Below are 22,208 nucleotides of genomic sequence, written 5' to 3'. Positions count from 1 at the left end.
GTGAGAACAGAACATAAATTAGATATTTTTAATATCACTTTTTTTTTTGTAGGCGAGAACAGAACATAAATTGGATATTTTTAATATTACTATTTTTTTGTAGATGAGAACAGAACATAATTAGATATTTTTAATATTACTATTATTTTTTCGACATTGTATGAAATTAATGAGTTAGTATATTTATTTCGCAATTAATCCATATTAATTTTGTATAATATGATAATTTATATTAATACCGTCATAATTTTTACAATAATTGAAATCAATAAAGATTTCATTTATTAATACTGATGTGTCCTAGAAATTTTGCGATAAAGAAATCGTTATTTCAAGTTCCTTCGTATTTTCTTGAAGCGAGTCCCAAGTTACCAATAGTATTGAAATAGAACCGCGATAAAACTAAAATAGCCTGCTTCTAGTGACAGGGGCACGGTCTTGGTAAACATTGAAATCCGGTTCATCGTTCGAGGCAAACAAAATATTTTAAGTAGTTTCAATGTACATCTTCAGGCAAAGCTAATATCCACAGTAACGTCCCTTTCGACAAATTGTACTAAATCCTTCACTACTCTCCTAGCTCTAGCGTAATTAAAATTATTTTTTTTCATCCTTGTCTAAATCGTACAAATTAATTCAGAATCAGGGATCGCTTACAGTAGTATGTTTATACAAATATTTTAAGAGTACCTTTATACTAAGTTCCCTATTAACAAATACTAAATATTAAATAATAACAAATGAAAAATTTTCAGTAAGTATCTATTATACCACAATATTTAATTGTTCATACGTTTTTTATCTGATCTTTATTGCTTGATACATATTTTAACATTTAAATTGGCTCAATGAATTTCCATTAAATATATTTCAGTAACTACAGGAAAAGAATATATGATTTTGAGATAAAGTATCAAAAAAATCAAATATAATCCTGAATCTTATCATCGTAAATGACATGCGCAGAAACTGCTGAGGATAAGTTACCTTAGATGGCTTAGCTAATTTTATTTTTAAAAACAACATGTTTTTAAAATAAAACTTCAGGGGTGCCTAGAAATTAAAAATCAATTGAATCTCATATATGGACCTCAGATATGGATTTTTGTAGGGTTATTTTTAAGGAACGTAGAATGATTATATGGCAAATTCTTAATTTTAATTTCATTTACATACCCTTTTACAATAGAAGCTATTTTTTACCTTTTTCCAATTTTAACCACTTTTACAATGTTGCTGGATTTAATGATTTCTTTCATTTCTCTGATCTTCCCGTTTTAAAAAAAAATGTTTCAAAAGTAAGATAATAAGGCCGCTAAAACGGGGTTTAGAGGATCGAAATTGCAGGGTCCAATTAAGGTAGTATAGGCTAATGTTAATCTATACTATCCTAATTGTACCCTTCTACACTACCCTGTAATCACAACCTATTAATGCCGCAAGGCAATCCAAGGGAAATGTCACACTAGGATACATATTCCATTTCTTGGATTATGTATGTACTAATAATGTTATATACATTTATGAAGAGTACGAAAAAAAAATTGACCGAGGTTGATTCTTTTGCCCCTACTAACTTATATATGCATACCGAGTGACGATCAGTTTTAACTTATAAGTTAAATTTCACATTTCATTTTTCTCTTTTTAAGTTTTCAACCAGTTGAACAGATTCGATACTTAGGACTCCATCTTGACAAGAGACTTACTTGGAATCCACACACAAGACAAACGACAAGAAACTGCTCGTAGATTCCGATTGCTACAACACATACTTGACAAACGCTCTAAACTTCCCATTCACTACAAAAAATTAGTATACACTACAATAATCAGACCAATTTGGACATATGGAATTCAGCTCTGGGGCTCCACCAAACCATCAAATTCTTCCCGCATCCAATCGTTACAATCCAAAATCCTACGTAAAATCCATGATGCTCCTTATTACATCACAAATAAACTCATTCATAAAGACCTTAACATCGCGTTCGTTGCATATTTGACCCAAAACAGATATGCGTCTTTTTATTCTAAACTCCTTAACCATCCTAACCCATTAATTCTTAATCTTTCATCCTTAACAATCCCTGATAATCCTCCGAGGCGCCCACTAAGGGTGGTTCCTTCCCAAGATATTCAAGTGTATATGAAACATACTACATATTTATCTATTGTATTATTTTGTACAGTTGTAAATTACATTAAATAAATAATTAAAAAAAAAATAGTTTTCAACCAATTAAGTCAAAGCTGGTGCCGAAACCTTTAGATACAGATTGAGTAAGTAAGTCACGATTCATTTTTTTTTATTCCTAACTTTCGTAAAATTTTCCGGACATTCAGATATAACAGCTGACTTTGTTGTCGGACCGACAGTTCTGTAAAGTTTCCACTGAAAACCCACACAAGTTGTGGTGACAAGTGAGATTCCACAGCTACCGAAAACCATTTTAGCAGAAGCATATGCCACTACGCTAGAGTGAGGGTCCGTACAGCAACTGCCCAGGACCTGAGAAAGGTAGTGTCGGATCTAGAAAGATTTACTGGTAAGGCCGGGGAATTAAATCATTTTTTAAAAGGTAGTGATCGCTTAATGGGACGTATTGAAGCGAAGAAGTCGGAGAATCTGCTGGACAGCGAGCAAGCAAAAACATTAAAGGCAGTGAGATGAGAAGACGTTGTGGATGTCGTGAAGGAGCGACTGAAAAAAGTATTTGGAGAGGGCAAGTGGTCCTCAGAAGAGGGTATATTTTAAACGTTCCAGGAAGAAGCCACAGCAGCCCAGTTTGCTGGTGTTATACTGACACGGTCCAACAGGATAACGGAGAAATATAGAAACATGCTGGATGTGAAAGAAGTGGGCGGCGGATTTTTTGGCATCAACCATAAAGGTGCAACTAGCGAAGGAGATGGGCTTCCATTGGAAGGACTGCCAAGTGAGCATTCATTTGTACAGTGCGCGCAAGAATTTAAACTATATGTAAAAAACACTATTAAATCATGTTATGAGTTGTATTGGAAGAGAAGGCGAGAGGGTTAGAGAAGTTTAGAAATGCTAAGGTATATTTACTTATACTAGCTATATAAACTATTTAACATACCATCCAGTTTTCAAGTCTTCTAATACATAATATCTCACCATAAATATTTAGCAGGTACAAAAATATACATTCATAGAAATAATTTTTCCACCTAGTAAACCTTCATTTTTTATAGCTGTTTCAAATCATTTTAGGACTAATTATAATCCAAAAGGGTTGTGAATATATTTTATAATTAAAGCGGTAGACAAATAAACAACACCGTTTGAATGACGTAACACTAGCCATACTTCGCTCTCTGAAATAAATTCAACAACTTTCTAAACACGTTTTTGTATTTCATAAAACTTATCCAATGCAAAACGTGAGCTGGGTAAAAGGTAAAACATGATTACAACATATCATTAATGCAAAGAGGAATCTTATTAAATAAATATAATGAAGGACAAAAATAGTGACTGAAAATAAAAAAAATTTCAATTTTTGTTCATAAGTCATCAGCAGCGAAAAAAGAAGTTAATGCAAATAAATATAAACGAAACATAAAAACAGGATAATTAAATGACAATAAGAAGATAAAACTATTCTCAGCTACGCAATTTATTTTTTATTTCTTATCAAATTTCTATATTTTTTTTATAATTAAATTATAAACAAATCTACAAAGGATTCTCCTCATTGAACAGGATATCACCTCCTAACAAGCTCAAGCGCAAGTTTTTCTGAAACATAATATTCCTTTAATGCTTTTAATAAGTATAACAAAAATCAAAAATATAAATAAACAAAAAGTATACAAAAACATACTGATCCTAGTTTATTTCGTAAAGCTTATTTCCATAATCGCACCACTTGTGTTCTGATCAGTGGAGCCATGTAAATGATTTCTGCTACATTTTCTTTGCCCGTTTTGTCTTCTTTATCTGTTCAAGAATTATCTTTTAATAAGTAAATTAAAAAATAATTAAATACAATTAGAAATGTAATACTACATACAAATGTTAGTGAATATAAAATTCAGTATAAGAATTTTTTTATATTTATAACAACTTCCTTTTTAATGTACCATACAAATCTTTCACTGATTCATGAATTATTAAATTATTTTATAATAAAATAAAAATAGTGGTTGGTTAGTTTTTATCATAGCACATACCATGGTGAAACATAAAATTTTAATTTTTAGAATACTAGTAATTATGTCATATATATCAAGGAGGGCATAAAACATAAAATATCCGGGTTCAAATTTCACATACCACCTACGATTTTATTGATTTTTTTTTTTTTTACATATATCGTTAACCGTCATTTATATTACACATTAAACATTAATTAGGACTGCTATCTTCGCTTTCTTTTACCACAAAATGTTGTAAAGTTAAACCAAATAATAAAATTTATAAAGAATTTATTTTTTGTTACTCCTCTCCCTCTCCCTGATGAACCTTTTTTTCTTGCAGTTACGAATGGTTTCAGTATCTAGTTGTGTACACAGGTGTATGGTAAAAACCCTAAGAATCGTCGCACAATGTTTTATTTTGGAATCATTATTTTAATTAACCAGTAAATAACAAATAATATAATATCTGGTTTATTTTTGGATTCAACGTCACTTCAAACGTAAAACTTCAAAATTTGATGAGTGTTTTACATTCTTTTTTTCGGTCCATTACAAGGATTATTTATTAAAAATAATAAGCCAAAATTAAGTCTAAAGCACTGTAAATTCGCTTTACTTTATTTGATTGTCTAGTTATACATTTTATCATCAGCATCTGACTAAATAATTGAGCTGATAAAACACATTCCCACCATCTTAAGAGAAAAATAATCATAATATAATGGGAAAAAATTAAAATCAAAGTAAAGGAAACATCTTAATAGAAACTAAAGGACAACAAAATATTTAAAAATATAAATAAAATGAGATCAAATTAAATGTAAGGTAAAATAAAATCTTAATTTCTATTTTTGGTAATAATTTCACAAATTGATAACTAAAAATCCCAGCTCATGTAACTTTGATTGACTTGCTATAGTGATGCTAGTTTATTATTTGTTATAGTAGACTATTAGCGGCACATTATTCTCTAAAGAGCTTAATATGCAAAATCAGGGCTAGGTAAATCAGTGGAGTGGAAGCGGAGAGGAATATTTACAAAAAGGAATCCCCAAATGATGAGGCACTAACAAGATATGTTTTGTCAAAGGAAGCTGTTCAGTATCAGAGAGCTAGAAGGTCATCCTACTGGTTGGATATTCCAGAAGAGGACGGAGGAACGCGAGGAAAGACGGTAAAGCATATGCTGTACTTATTAGGGACATATTATGGAAATACGGATGTTAAGGAACTTATGAAGCACAATGAAGGACAACATACAATTGTAATTGGTAAGCGAAAGTTTTATTCTTTTTGAAATTCCAGAAAGTACTGAGTGAGTGGTGTCACAAATAAAATATACTAAATGATTTATTGATTCATTCAAAAATTATAGATCAGCTATTAACTCACGACCACAATTCAAAAAGATTTTCCCATGAATTTACAGATAAACTATGCTAAAGTATGGTAATGAATGTGGTGTAACAGAGATACAAGAAGCTTAATAATTGTATGAAATAATAAGCACTTGACTTAGAATAACAAAAGAAGTGTAATTGTCGAGGCATAATATAAAGTGACTACGATTTCTCTCATGGTAGGGATGGATTAGATAGAATCAAAACACGGCCTCTATGATGACTTCTATAACAGGCAGTCTTTTGCTTGATTTTAGATTACAATGATGGACATTCCTATTCACTTCAACATAAACCTGAGCTTCAGAGGCGTTGCCAAAACCTCTCTTTTTGGCTTCACTTTTGCTCCAAGGATCGTAGGTTATTCTACTCGCAAGATGTAGAAAAAATAGGAAGGGGGACACAATTATGATAATTTCGATAAAGGAATAAACCGAGTTTATTACAGTTTGGTAAGTTAAACAGTTTTATTGTAGTTCAGAAGTCCAAAGCAATAAACACATAGAAAGTGAAACGTTATATATGTGTTCATGAGTTTGAGAAATGGAAAGAAACCGTAGCTTACTAACTTTTAAAAAGGTTAGAGTTCTTGTCATCAATTCTCAAATTCTGCTCACATTTTAGGCAATGTCTGTATTAAGCTGACGAAAATGAAAATATTCCTAATGATAATGAGTTTTAGTATAAGAAGGAAAAGTGTTAAATATGAGAGAAAGAAGTTTAAAGAATATTAAAAGCAGAGAGAAGAAAGTGGACGACAGAGAAATGACACGAAGCTGAAAAAAGAGTTTGATATTTCGTTTTCACATAAATTTAGGAGCTTAAGACATTGAAGAATAAAATAGCAATTTATGTATTTAACTGTGTTGCATAAATATCCTTAAGTTTACAATCATTCACTTCGTATTCCTTTTACCATCCATATTATGTAATAACTTTAAACAATTAGTATCTGTCCATATAATTTAGACAATTAGTGCCGATGGTGGCAGAATGTTTACTCATGTAATCAATTAATTACGTTAATTATCATCACAGAATTAGTAACCGAATCAATATCACTGAATCTAGGTGAAGAGTAATATAGTTCCCTTGCCATTCTTCTTCATTAGGGGACTTAGTGTTTCACTTCCTTCAGGCTGATTAAGTATACAAAGTAAATTAATCTTAATTACTTAAAATAGATTAGATGTTTCAACAAAGCAATAGAATTTTAATTATCTGTGTACTTAAATGCCTTAAATTGAAGAAAGTTAATCACTTTCTAGCCTCTAATAACAGGGACTGAAAATATGTACGTATTTAAATTTCAAAATAACTTCAATTATAATTTAATCCTTGTTTTCGTAGTATAAATAGGCACTTCCAGGCAGTAGATTTTATTGAAAAAGTAGCTACAACATCCCAGACTTATAGAAGCCATGTGATTTCAGTTTCGTAAGTCTTACCGATTTTGAGCTAGGTTGATACAACATACACAGACAATTTTAAAAAAACTTGTAATTAAGGCAATAATGACCTATAATTAGGAGATGGCTTAAAATTAAAAAAATACGTTAGTGTTGCTGACTTATTGTTTTTGTGCAAAGCTGTTCACACACACAAATCATTTTGCATAACTTGGTTTTTTGGATTCACGGGACCTAAAACCGTATTTCCTTAAAAAACTTGAATTTGAGAATTTACTTGATTGCAATAATACCCACTACTATATATATATTCCATTGTTATTATCTGTGAATTTATAATCATATTATAATAAGTAATGAAGTTAATAATTATTCGTATGAATATATATTAGTGTTATTCATGCTTGTTATCAGAACAAAATAGCTCTATATGATGGTAACTTATAAAATTGGTCGGGAAACTAACATTGATTTACTGCTACTTCGTTTTCGAGGATTAAGAACTTAATGAAGTTTGCAGTAGAAAGTTTGTAAATTATTACTTGGCCACTGAAGTCGACTTCATCAATTAGCTATTGGATAAGGGTAGAAAATAGGAATTGTACCAGTCTAAGCGGGAAAAAAGTAGAATCGCTCAGTCTTATTAATAAGAAAGATAATCATTAAATTGAATATTTAATGAATTAATATTTTTATTTTAATAAAGACTCCTAACCTACACATATAACACCGTACTCCGTTCCACATATTTTCCTGACCCATGGAAATTATCAATAGTTATAACGATACCTAAACCCCAAAAGCTGCAAGAATACCCATCCTCCTACCGTCCTATCTCTCTATTACCAATCATGGGCAAAATCCTCGAAAAACTCATTTAAAATGCCCATACCCTATCCTAGATTCCGATCATGTAATCACACCAGTTTGGATTCCGAACATCCCACTCCACTATCTAACAATGTCATCGTGTGGTGGACGTTGTTTCGTCTTCTTTGGAGTGCGGAATGTATTGTGCGGGAGTCATTTTCGATGTAGAACAGGCTTTTGATCGAGTTTGCCAACCGGGACTGCTTATTAACACCGTAAATTCCCACCTTTACATACTTTCTTATCATCCGTTCCTTTATCATCGATAGATTATTCCGAGTAAACCACAATGGTTCCTATCCATCCCTCTATTCTCAGTCCGCTGAGGTTCCTCAAGGTAGTATCCTCGGTCCCATCCTCTACACCGTCTATCCTCTGTACAGCTGACATCCCAACGAATCCTAACACTATCCTCACCACGTATGCTGGTGACACATATGTGCTCGCTGTTAATAATAACCCTTTCATTGCATCCTAAACTCTCCAATCCTGTATCATAGCCCTCAAAGATTGGTACCTAAAGTGGAGGATTAAAATAAATCCTAACAAATCCCTTCAAATCACCTTTACCCTTCGTCGTAAACCTACCGACTGTCCTACTGTCTCCTTTAATAATGTTGATCTCACCCCTGTCGAACAGATCCGCTACCTAGGACTACATCTGGACAAACGACTAACCTGGAATCCCCATACAAGACTGAAAAAGCAGAATACTCCACGTCCATTTCGACTATTACTGCACTTACTGGACAAACGGTCTAAACTTTCAATTCACTACAAAAGACTGATCTACATGACTGTTAAAAGACCAATCTAGACATACGAATTTGGGCTCCACTAAACCATGGAATTCCTCTCGTATCTAATCATTACAATCCAAAATCCTCAATGCTCCTTACTTTGTCACAAATAAAATCATACATAACGACCTAATGTTCCCTATGTAACCGATCTAACCCGAACCAGATATCATTTCTTCCATTATAAACTCCCTAATATTCCTCTAGTTTCTAACCTTGCTTCCTCTTCCATTCCTGACAAACGTGCCTGAACGTGGCTGAATGAATATGGCCACGAGACCTGTTAATGTAAAACATTATTAGAGTGGTACCAATGAGTAGTTTCTCTAAACGTCTGTAGTACCCCATTTTAACTGAGATAAAATTTACTAAATGTATTATAATGCACAATTGTAAATTGTAATTGAAAAAAAAAGTCAATTAATAAATAACACTTCATCTATATGACTAACATAATCATATGACTACATGATCAACATCTGGCTTATTTTCCTATTCCACGTACTAGAAAAAATGTATTAATAAAACAAATCGATGTTTTCCAGAAACGATGGAGGGAGTACGTTGTAATAATAAGTAGGATTGGAATATCGATATCGGTATTATTGAAACATCAATATTTTGTCTTCGATAATACCAGAATGTCGATATTATCTTTTGATTAAATAATATCGCATTATTGTTACTAAACTTTGACTATCGATATTAATAAGAATTTCAAGTATCGAAATAGGTATGAAATTATTGAAACAAAATATCGATATTTTATTTCAAAGCTCTTCATAAAATTTTCTTGCCTGTTTTTCAAAACAAAATGTCGAAATTTCATTTTTATTATTTTCATAAAATTTTCTAGTCTTTTTAATTAAACTATCTATATTGTACTAAATCAATATCGGTATATTGTTGCTAAATTTTAATACTGATATTAATAAGAATATCAATAAAATATTAATATTATGTTGGAATATCGCTACCAGAGTTTGATATCTATAAGAAACAAAATTATTGGAATGTTTTTATGTTGAGGATGTCGAATTGGATATTATTTGGTAATATCTACAATTTAAATTGGATAATACTGGAATATTGATGTTTTTACATTTTCTTTTAAAGAATTTAAACAATTATATTTTACTTTATATTTTTTATGTTTATGTTATAGTTGTCTTGCTTCGCTGTTATTAAGAATCTTTTATGCTATATTATCATATCATAATTATTATTACTTTAATTCGTTAAATATTTGATATTTAGTGACGGTATAATATCGATATCGATATTTTATTTTAGATATCCCATCCCTAATACAAAGTAACAATAGCTAAAAGCTTCAAAGAACATTGGTAATGCATGTAAATGTTTAATATTTGACAGAAAGCGATAAAAAAAAATCCAAAAATAAAACCCTCAAAACATAGGCATTGGTATTTAATGGCCCAAGCCACAAACATATCATCCATTCTAAACACTGGAAGATTCAAAATTAATTCCATTAAATTACTTATAACCTTCATCGCAAACCTATGACATCGTACCGTAAAGTATCATTTAACAATGTTCCAATTATTCCTGTAAAGCAGCACCTACAGAATACATCTGTACAAGCGTCTTTAATGAAATCTTCATTCCAGACTAATGAAACGATGCTCGTAGTTCCGATTACTTGACAAAAGCTTCAAACTTCCAACTAACTATAAAAAGCTCATATACATTAGTATTATTAGGTCAATTTGAGCGTACGGAATAGAACCTAGAGGGGCTCCCAGACCGTCGAATTCCTTTTCCATTCAATCATTACTGTTTAAAGTTCACTAAATAATTTATAATGTTTCTTATTTTGTCACGAATAAAGCCATCTTTAGAGAATTTCGAGATCAAGAAGAGAAGTTTAATAGAGAGAAAGAAATTTAATAGATTGTAAGCTATTCCTGATCTTCAAAGGGTGATGGACGTGGGACCTTCTTACCCAGAACAGTCGTTAAATTGTTAAGTTGTTCCTTCACAAACTATTTGCATTTGTGCACAATTTAAAATTACGATTAAAAAATAAATAAAATTTTTATTTTCATTTGAATCTCAATTTTAACAGATTTTATTTTTTTTGGTAAAAAAATAAAAATTAAATTGATGTGGCACTAAAATCGTATTAAGATTATGGCTGATTTGGCCGAAACGTCGGACTTAGAAGAAAAGACATAGAAATATAAATTGTTTTGAGACTAAAATTTATTTTATTTAAACAATAAAAACCAGAAGTGTAAAGATTATGTATTGACAGTTTTTGTTATAAAATGTCGAATAAAACCTTAGTACAAATAGTACCTCGAACTTTATTAAAGGATGAACTATTACGTTCTGTCTTATATTTATACAAAATGTTAATAGAGATCATAGAGCTCATTCATACCATATTTACAAATATATAAATTAAATGATTTCAAAATAAGAGATAGGGGAGGAAAAAAAGTAATAAGAAAAAATTAAATCTAAAATAAAATAACATCTTGAACTCAATCGTTGCAGGATTTTAACTACAAAACCTGCACAATTACATAATCAACTACAAATATTTCTGAATATATTTGGTTCAGTGTTAGTTGGATATAATTAGATTTGCTTGAAAGTATGCTTTATTTAAGAGTAGTAAAGGCATCAAAATAATTTCTTTCACGTTTAATTTAAACCCTGTTATATTACAGTCATAGTTATTGATTTATAATAAAGACAAATATTTTACGATAGTAAACAGATAACGTTCCATTTATTGCTCCAAATTTACTTCAATAATCATAAATCATTAGATATTAATCCTACAGATATAAATTCCGATATATATGTACAAAAGTATTCAATTGAAAGAAAAATCAATAAATATAGTCAAGGTTAGTTTTTCCCCTAGCATAAATAACAGCGGATTAATAAAGATATGTTATCAGTGTATTTTGGAATTTATTTATTATCTATAGTTTTTTGATGAAAATAATTCTAAAATATGAGATCAAGTAACGGATATCAGCGTTTCGTAAATTTTTTAATTAAAATTACATGTAATTTTCCAAAGCAATATGCAATGCATAAATATCGCTGTCAATGAAAAATAGGTTGAAACCGCTCACAATATATAAACAAAAATCTGAACGAACTTCTATACATACAATTTCAAAACGAGCTAGAACCAAAATAGAATAATTATTTTGCATTAATCAATGTTAGTCGCTGAATATTGAAAAAAAAATCTTCAGAACCTGTTATAAACATAAATCTAAAATTGAAACACAAATTTATTTATTCTTAAATTAACATTCTTTCGCAACATATATTACGTATGAAAATTTATTTTATATATTAAATAATAAATAAATTGAGATTAAAGCTTCAACTATAAACTAATGATCGTATTTATGAATGACTAAATAACAAAATGACCGTTTCTATTTTATCATTCAGTTGCTTTGGCATAGTTTACTATTTATGTCTACTTAGACGAATTATGAATTCACCTCAATCGCCGCCTTACCTGGAACCACCATATCAACATCAAACTATCTCAAACCAATCCAAGGTTAGCAATGCTATATCCTATCCTAAATATAAAATCTAAATTAAAATCAGACACTGCTATTGTTATTTTTAAAACTATTCTCAGGCCATTGCTAATTTATAGCTGCGAAATGTGGGGAATCCTTTATGAAAAGGAAAAAATTTCTTCTCAAAATAAAGTCGTAAGAATTGCAGTGGATGTTCCTTGGTTTGTAAGAAAAAGCCAATTGCATTGGGAATAACAAATAGAGACAATAGAAGATCACATCAAATAAAAGGTTCATGAAGTTCAACTCCCAGTTACCGACAGTTAAAGAGCTGTGACCTACAACTTGGAAAACTCAACCACAACCCAAAAAGCCCAGGTTGCTGCAGGACATCGAGTTATAAATTCTATATTTATCAGTTTAGTTATTGTCACTCTAAAATTTTATTTTAAGTTAATTTCTTTTTTTTTCTTAAATTTACTTTCTTTCTTTTTTCCATTAGAAGTAAATATTTTTTTTGTTAAATCCATAGATGTCACTAAGTTTACTTTCATCTTTGATTAAGAATTATTATTTTAACCTTTTTATATTTCCTTAATTATTTGTTTTATTTATAACATTGGATATAGTTAGGGGTATCTTTTGTTGAGACTAAGCTCCTCCCCCATAATCAATTGTTAATAAAAAAATATTTCCCTTACATTAACCATGTATGGCCCACCAGGGCCCTGTTTCATAATAAAATACAAACTAATACTATTAGTCTTGTAGATTTATCTTAATTCAATTACACTGACTTGTACTATAGTAACTTGTACTTTAGTATTTTTTAATTCCTGTAATATCACTAATAGTCATCCCTATCATGAAAAAATAAGTATTAGTGTTATTAACACACAAGTTTCTACACTTGTACTATGAACTAATACTATTAGCTTTCATTATGAAACAGGGCCCAGGCCGAAATGGTATTAAATAAAACATATTTATCTTAATGTTTGGGTGGTAAGTGAAAGTTGTATGATACTCCAACCAGATTAATTAATAATGAATAGTGATATTAAAATGTTATAACTTGTATAAAGTATTAATTTCTTAATGAAACAATCAGTTCTAATGCCTTATAAATGATTACCTTCCATGTTGTAATCGGAATCGTTAGACGACTCCATAACGCCTTTATTACTTCCTTTGACTGACACATCTACGAATAAAAAGATCATTATTAGTTTTATCTTCTTCAATATTTCAGTTTTACCGGTAATAACAACAAGGAAAAATTGTTTCCCAAAATCTCCATGACGGAGAAAGTTCAGCAAACAAAAAAGTATATTTGGATTTTTATGTAAATTCGTATTTATTTTTCTTTTTTTTTAAAGAAGGAAAAACAAAGATTAGCTTTGTTTTTGCTTACAAAAATATTTTTTCCCATTTTGATTGGTCAGTGAAAAGTATTAATTTCTACATGAAACTATGTGTTATTGGTCTAAATTCTATGAATACTGTATATGTGTACTCATATCATAGCACTATGAATTAATTATATACCATTCAATATGTTTTCAGGTGTAGAATCTTTTAATGCAGCAATTTTTTAATAATTTAAAGTGAAAATAAAACATAATAGTTTTACAAAGGGTTAATTTCTAAATTAAAAAAATCTGTTCGACTAGCTTATAAATTATTACCTTCAATGCTGGAATCAGATCCGTTAGAGACCTCCATAACTCCTTTCTTATTTTTTTCGACCGAAGTATCTACGAAGAAAAGGCCCATTATTGGTTTTATTTATTTTTATATTCTATTTTGACTAAAAATAACAACACAGGAATAAATCTTTAATAAAGTGAAAATTTCATGCAAAAAATTCTATTCTTCGATTTCTATGAAAAATCTTTTTTTTTCGGTTCCTTAAGGATTGAGACACAAATATTAGCTCATTTTTCTTACAAAAATATTTTCCAAAATTGTTTAAATACTGTACCCACGGAGTAATTATATATCATTCAATTCGTTTTTTCGCGTAGAGAAATATTCCCACTGCACCTAATCTTTTAACAATATATAATGAAATTAAAATATCATATCTTGTAGAAAAGGATTAATTTTTTTTTATAAATCTTTAGGTTCTAATGCTTTATAAATTATTACCTTTCCTGCTGGAATCAGATCCGTCAGATGCCACCATAACACCTTTGTCATTTTGTTGAACAGAAGCATCTAAGAAGGAAAGGTCTATTATCAGTTTTATTTTATTTTTATATATAGCATTTCTACGTAAAATAAATACACTGAAAAAATCTTTAAGAAGGTGACAATTAAATAAAAAAGGAATTCTTTGATTTGTATGAAACTTCTTATTTGCTGGTTTCCTGAGGAGCAAAAAACAGTTTCTGGCTTAATTTTTTCATACAAAAATATTTTAATTATATAACTAATTATATATCATTCAATTTGTTATCCCGTATATAGTATTTTCTCAGCACCAAACCTTTTAATTATGCATAGTTAAATAAAACATAATACCTTATACATAGGAATAATTTGTTTATGAAACTTTGTGTTTTGATGCTTTAAAATGATTACCTTCCATGCTGGAATGAGATACGTCAGACTTATCCTTACCATCTTTCTGACTTTTTTCGACCGCAGTGTCTAAGAAGAAAAGGGCTATTATTAGATTTATGTTTTTCAATATTGGATTTCTACTAGAAATAACAACACGTAAAAAAATCTATAAGAAGCCGAAACTTTAAAGAAAAATATTATTCCTCGATTTCTATAAAAATTATTATTTACTGTTACAATTATTATGTGGAATAATATTCCCACTGCGCCAAATATTTTAATATTGAATAGTACAATTAAAATATAATAGCTTGTACAAAGGACTAATTTCTTCATGAAACTTAGTATTCTAATGCTTTATACATTATTACCTTCCATACTGGTATCAGATACGTCAAACTTATCCTGAACATATGTGTTGCGTTTTTCAACTGAAGTATCTAGGAAGAAAAGGATCATCATTAGTTTTATTTTCTTTGATATTCGATATTCACAGGAAATAACAAAACGGAAAAAACCATGTCCAAAATCTTTATGATGGCAAAGATTACGAGCAAAAAATATATTTTTTTTTTTTTTTGCTTTCCATGAAAACTCATAAAATCTCTCCTTACACAAATATTATTTATACCAATCTTTGAAAGTATTTCTTCAAATACTTTATAAATTATTACCTTCCATGCTGGAATCTGATTCGTCTGAATTTTCCTTGTTACTTTCTTTAACTGATATATCTAGGAAGAAAAGGGTCATTATTAGTTTTATTTCCTTAAGCGAATCTCACCTTTAAAGGTTTTTTAATTATATACCTAAATTGTTAAGGACATGAGGAAAGTGAATATAGACTATATATTAGAGCCTTATCGGTTCAATGTTGATCCTTTTGAGCCAGGATAAAGGTCTTAATTCAGATAATGTTGTGACGACAGAGAATTATATTTGGAACACAAAGTATTAGTAATTACTAATACTAAGCAATCGCTTGATTAATATTATTTACTTTGATGTATCTCTATAAGCTACTCAATACGCCATGAGACTTAATGTTTATTAAACATTGTAAAAATTAATGTTATATTTACAGTACTGTTTCTTTTTCTTAATTTTTTTAAATTATTTCTTTTCCAAAAATGTATTTAGCTTATAAGGTATTAAAGCGTCAACACCAAGTTTAAGTAACAAATGTATATTTACTTTTCAGAAAACTAAAAAAAAAAAACTTTGAGTTTTACTTTTAACTCACCATTTAAGATTCTTTATTTTTTTTTTTTTCTGCAACTGTCTACTACCTGGGGCCAGGGAATATTTGATGTTTATAATATTTTATTTTAGAAAACCGGCTCTAATATATTAATCTAATTAATTAAAATATTCTATACTTAATATATTAAATATATTTAGTGTAAATTATCGATAATTTTAGTACAAGATCTCTACAGATATGGTTTTCTACTTGGTTCTTTACCATAATCTCCATTAAAGCATTTAATTGGAAAGCCAGGAAATTTGGAAAATGCTTTTGGCTACCAATTTGATATCACAAGAAAACTTTTTGTATGAAGCTTAATATTTCCAAAGAAATGTTTCTTTTTTTTATATTTCGTAATAAACAACGTATTATGAGCATGTAATTCGAATTTTACCTCAAATAATAACAAGAAAAATACTCTTCCAAAATCTTTATGAAGGCGAAAAGGTTGAGCAAAACATTTTATTTTTTGATTTCTTCGAAAATTCCTATTTCAGGGATTTGAATAGGGAATAACGAATTGTTGCTATGTTTTTCCTTACAGAAATATTTTACTCACTTTACTAGCTCAGACGGTTCAAATTGTATCCTTACTGCAATTGATTGAATGGCATTGAGTTGCTTGTATAACAACACAATGGAGTAATATACCATTTTGTTTGATTTCTTTGAAAATTTTACTACAAAAATACAAAAGAAAAAAAAAGATTTAGTAATATAAATATATTTGTAAAAACTGAAATTTGTTTTTAACGCCATTAAAAGTTTTTGTATAATAATTTAAATAGAAATAAAAAAGTTTTTTTCCTTGTTCAACATGTTAATGGTTGATAACTCTACTATTTTATATTATTTGCACAATATTGAGAAAATGTTGACCAATGGACCTAGCAAAGTTTGGTAAAATATATTTATAGGCATAAACCAATCTCATATTTCTTTTTCGCACCAAGAAAAATCTTCATATATGAATTTTTATAGGAATCGAAAAACAAATATTTTTATTTAACACTTTCGCTGTCCTTCTGTCTTCGATTTTTATTTGAAAATTACAAAGATTGCAATAACTACAACACGTCTCCAACAATATATTCGAAACGCTGAATTAGCTTACGTTCTTATAGATTACATGAAATGACACAAACTCTACCTTCTTAAGAATATAGAACCAGAGTAATGAAATATATATTTCATATTTATAGTTATAAAATACATGATATAAAAAAATGTCCCTAGCCTCCTATTGTTAGTAATAAATAAACAATTTCCTTTATTAAAAAAATGTATTAGATTTAAAAAATAAAAATTTATTGATATAGATGGCAAATAAGTATTTTGGTTACAAAAGTATTTGTTCTAACGAATAACAAAAAAACAAAAACATATTCTTTATTATTTTTTTTTAAATAAATGTTTCTTCAAACATTCTGCTTGTAATCGGATTATTTGTACAATATTTCATTCATTCATTTAATTGGATGCTGATAAATTAACTAAGCTGTGAAGTCTTGTTAAGATATGCCAAAAAAACATTTTTAAAAAATAATAATAATAAATATTTTTGTTTTATAAATATTTATTCAGAGTTTTCATTTATAAAGCCACTTCGATACTTACGTTAGGCTCAAAACTATCCCACGTTATTATCATACCTAAAACACGGAATTTGTTTTATATTCTGACTATGTTAGTATCATAGGTGATATCAATGACATACTCGATGTTGTACAATTTTTTTTTATTTAAATGTTTATCATATCCTAGCACTGAGAAATAAATTTACCTTCCTTAGTAGAATCTAACTCATCAGACACATCCTCTTTGGTACCTCCTCCCATTATATTATCATCCAGTTCTACTTCAGTATCAGTGAGGTCGTAACCACCAAGCTTACCAGCCGAGGCGAAGCCAAAGAAGAGGAGGAAAGCAATCAGTTTCATTTCCATTTTAGAACTGGCAAAATCTCTCGAACTCATCTCCCTTTTTAAAGGCTTGGGAATCAGATATTATACAAGGCGACAGATAGCCTTATCAGCACAGCACATATCCTTTTTGAACTGGTATTAAAGTCTTACTTTAGTATAGATTAAGCAATAATAATCGAGAATTATAAAGAAACATTAAACTACTCCTTACTATTTTAACTAAAAGTATATTTTACTTATTAATAATTACTTACACAAGTTAGTTGATTAAATTATATTATAAGTCCTAATTATCTCTCTTATTGTTAACATTTTTTTTTCAAATAAGATTATAAGCCCATTTCCTTAATTCTGGGACATCGTTTAATTCTTTAGAATAAGATTGGTTCTAAATTAGATCTTCATAAGCAATATCTGGTACGAAATATCAAATTTAGGAGTAACGTAAGTAAAATGAATGAATTAGTAATTAGTTTAAAAAAACTAGTGAATCGTTATGAATTTTAAATTTTAACACCTCGATTAAAATTTGTTTTCCTATTTCCCAAAGATGTTTTATCTTCCATAATTAATGACAATGTGAAATAGAGCTTAATGTGGTCATTCATATAAATATACAGAATAAAATAATAAAAAGTTAAACATATAATAAATAATATAGAAATATACCAAAAAAATAATAATAAATAATGTAACTCAATACAATAATCATTATAATTAGATAGTAGTAAATAAAATTATTCAATCTTAACACGCATAAATACAATAAAATAGTCTGGGAAACTCTAAATCAACCCTTGCCAGGTCTCTCGCGGAAGGAAAAGCAAGATACTATGAGATCCCAGTTACGTCACCCGAATTGAAAGCCAATGGAGATAAATAGCTCTAAAACTACATACGCTCACGATAATAATAATAATAATTTGCATTTTAAAAATACAAATACACCAAGTATTGAAAAAAAAACGAACAAAATGTACTACGGTAGCAGATTATATGTTTACTGGAGATTGATAAAAAAAAAAAAAAAACTTTATACATACGACTAAAATTTATAAAAATTATTTTATCAAATAAAATATACGTATTCACAAAAAAAATTAAAATAAAGTGTAAAATTTAAAAATTCTGGAACATTGACAACTTCAGTGGAGAAGCTATTGGAACACCAGTATTGATTGTAATTAGAAAAAAAATTCAGTATAATTATAACTTTATTTTAACATATTAATAAAATTAATTTTTTTATATCTTTATTATTTAACTGTTCCTGAGCTTAACTGTCATTATGTAAGAGGTGTGAGGAATGCACCAGTTCGATAGGAAAAATTATGCCCCTCTACAACTTCACACGTCTTGACTGTTGATAAGGAATAATTTGAACTTAATTATAATCGATTTCTTTGATTGAATTACCATGGAAACCAATTGAATCGGATATAAAAATCGACATGTTTTCAAAGTTGGTTTTATCTTTGCTAACACAGATCCGAATTAGATGGTTTTGGTTTCTATTTTTTTATTTTTTTTTAAATATTTAGTTACCTTTTCATTACCTACAAATTGTCACATATAGAATTTATTAAAGTTTTATTAAAGTCTAAAAAAGAACCCACCTCCTCAGTTTTGTGATCGTTTCATCACAATCGTCACATAGCTTTTACGGTTTACCTATATTTTCAGAAACAGTTTCCAATGAAAATTTTGTTGTTTTACAGTTATATATCAATGTAAAATAAAATCAAACAAATAATGAAATACCATACGCGATTGAAAGAATATGAAACCAAAAATTCAACATAGTGGTAATTTGATAACGCAGCATTCTAAATTTATGTAGAGAAAGGGAAGATTTTCACTCCTTAAGATTTACCTCCTAGCCTAATCTCCACCAACAAGGTTCTCTCTTGTGTTCTTTGCCTGTAGACGTATAAATTTCCGCGGGAAAATGTTGACATCAAATACATCGATTAATTAGTTAGTGAATTTTTGTATGGATTGCAGTCTTATTTGTCAGTAACATATTCATATATTTATTAATGGTGAGTGAGGTTGCACTGTGCCACTATTTCCCGGATGTGGGTTATGATATGGTTGTGGCAGGCAATAATTTAATCAGTTACTGCACCCATAAATCAACCCTGTGGGTCCGGGTGCACAACCAGCCTCTATAAAGTGTATATTCCTAATTAGGAGCAAAAGCCTGGCGGTTGAGAGTGATCATAAACAAATTACATCCATGCACAAAAGTAGTTTAAGAAACGATACTTCTTGACAAATTACTGAACCCTTGAAACTTCCTTGGTGTTTTCTTTTTCTTTGCGTTTATGTTGTTTTTTGTGACTATTGATGGCTTTTGTACGATCCTGACAATTCCCCAACTAGGAAACAATCTTGTTAACAATTAACTATATCTAATTGTCCATAATAATTTTAAAAACAATAAATATGACATCATAAGCATCACGAGATTATAACATACTTATCTAGTTAATTTTAACAGTAATCAGAAATGAACAAAACAATTTATTTCGTATCATCTTGTATTTACGAATATTATTTCGATAACATTTAAACGTTCTTTGGCTTTTATTCATTCTAACGAAGTTAATTTTATTCTCTTTATTATTTATCTGTATTTCATTATATTTGTTAAACTAATTTTTACAAAACTTCACTAGATAATTTGAGTACTTTCATAGGGTTCACTTCCGAGTGTACTGAACATATAACAAGATTTTCTGGAGTCGATTTGAACAGAACGCCCTTACCTCTTACAAAGTGGGCTGAAGGAGCTGTAGAATAACATTTAGAAAGTTTCAATTCTTCTTTGAATCCTGATTATTAAATGCACTTAGATAAAATATTATCTTTAGCCATTAGGTTATATAATGAAACTAATAAATGAAATTTATCTAGAAAGATAATCAATCACAGCCCACATAATATCTAACGAGTTGTCTTTTGCAGCTTCGTTCACCAGGTCTAAATTGGCCAAGTCGGTGACCCTCTTGCTGGCATTGACAAAGTCATCATTGTTGAGGGAATCGAAAGTGTTCTCTAGGACTTCTGACACTTGAGAAAGTAAGAGAAGCGAAAGTTGTCGTTTATCCATTCTTGAAAGATCGCTGTTCCACCTAGAGAGGAGTGCTTCTTGTACCTTCTTAACTAGTTGGAGCTTGGCGTCCGAATCCAGCACAGGGTGAGTGGTCACGTCAAAAATGAAAAAGTTCATCTTCTCCGTAGAAAGGACTCCCTTCTCGACTAGACCTTTGGCTATCCTCTCTCGCAAGTGTCTCATATGATATCTCCGCTTTAGTAGATTCCAAGAATCGCCACTGAGGTAGGTTATCCAAGAGCCTACATTCTCTGGTGGCTGTGTCTCTCTGATGTGTTTTAACGCCTCATCCAGGAGGCATTCACCAGTTGGAGTGCTGCTCGTGATCAAAACTTTCCGACGAAGTAAAGATTTCTTCTTTACTCCTTCTTCTTCCAATTTGATCCTTCCACGAATGCCTAGCTCAACTAAAATACAACCCCTGAGTCCAAAGCATAGGGATCCGTTCCAGAAGGAGGTGTAACCCTCTTTGTCTTTTAGACCTAGTAAGAACACTTCTTCCATTAAAGTCAATTTTCTTTTACTATTATCCTCGCCCTGGTCTTCTTCTGTAGCTAGGTTGTCCTCAGACCCAGAGAAGTCACCTCCACTGAAGAAACGTTGCACATTTCTTCTATGAACGATGTTCTCACTCTTTTCATTCTCTTCCATATTTTTTAAACAGTGATTTTCAACCTAACCTTACTGATGAAATATTTATTTTTAAAAAATTAACTTTTTAATTTTTATTGCATCAAGTAATGATATGTTAATTTTTTTTGTATCTATTTTTCTAAATACTAAAATAAAGTAACAGAACAAAAATAAAAATAATTAATTATTCAATGTTAGTAATTTTAAGAAATAAAGTAATCGTTATTTTAGCATATGAATGATAACAACAGCAGACTGTTGTCATAGAGAATATTAAGATAATTTGAAAAAGGCAGTAGAAAAATATTAATCTTTAGAAGATTATCATGCTATTAGTAATTAAAATAGTTTTGACGTCATATCGACATCCAATCTCATGTTGAAAAAGTGATCACGAATTTTCAGTTTCTTATCTTAGAAAATAATTCAAACTTTCTTTCCAACTAAATAACTGTTGTATACATCACAAAATAATTCAGATATGTAAAATTGCTGTGTTTTCAACTCTCGCTTCTCAATCTAACTAACCATTCAATGAT

At 29.6% G+C, this 22,208-nt stretch overlaps 2 protein-coding genes across 7 annotated transcripts; both read right to left on the bottom strand.

Moving 5' to 3' along the window:
* Window positions 1–3,851: 3,851 nt before the first annotated feature.
* Window positions 3,852–17,984, bottom strand: LOC106678645 (dentin sialophosphoprotein). 6 transcript variants are annotated; one of them, XM_014417293.2, is made up of 9 exons: window positions 17,777–17,984; window positions 17,611–17,645; window positions 15,419–15,478; window positions 15,116–15,184; window positions 14,763–14,831; window positions 14,328–14,396; window positions 13,865–13,933; window positions 13,312–13,380; window positions 3,852–3,967 (listed from the first exon to the last, which is right to left on the bottom strand). In XM_014417293.2, exons 1-9 carry the CDS (start codon window positions 17,967–17,969, stop codon window positions 3,935–3,937), a joined length of 666 nt encoding a protein of 221 aa, XP_014272779.1. In that variant the 5' UTR covers window positions 17,970–17,984; the 3' UTR covers window positions 3,852–3,934. The 6 variants fall into 6 exon arrangements, with proteins under 6 accessions (XP_014272779.1, XP_066909505.1, XP_014272778.1 ...); XM_067053404.1 differs by lacking the exon at window positions 14,763–14,831; XM_014417292.2 differs by lacking the exon at window positions 17,611–17,645.
* Window positions 17,985–20,450: 2,466 nt separating this feature from the next.
* Window positions 20,451–21,874, bottom strand: LOC106678631 (Golgi phosphoprotein 3 homolog sauron). The gene has a single exon (XM_014417257.3). The coding sequence runs from the start codon at window positions 21,685–21,687 to the stop codon at window positions 20,830–20,832; it is 858 nt and encodes a 285-aa protein (XP_014272743.1). The 5' UTR covers window positions 21,688–21,874; the 3' UTR covers window positions 20,451–20,829.
* Between the last annotated feature and the right edge of the window lie 334 nt (window positions 21,875–22,208).

This window comes from Halyomorpha halys, unplaced genomic scaffold, assembly GCF_000696795.3.
Source record: "Halyomorpha halys isolate HHAL.00 unplaced genomic scaffold, Hhal_1.1 Scaffold151.1, whole genome shotgun sequence".
Classification (NCBI taxonomy): Eukaryota; Metazoa; Arthropoda; class Insecta; order Hemiptera; family Pentatomidae; genus Halyomorpha; species Halyomorpha halys.
This window is presented reverse-complemented; position numbering and strand designations above follow the sequence as displayed.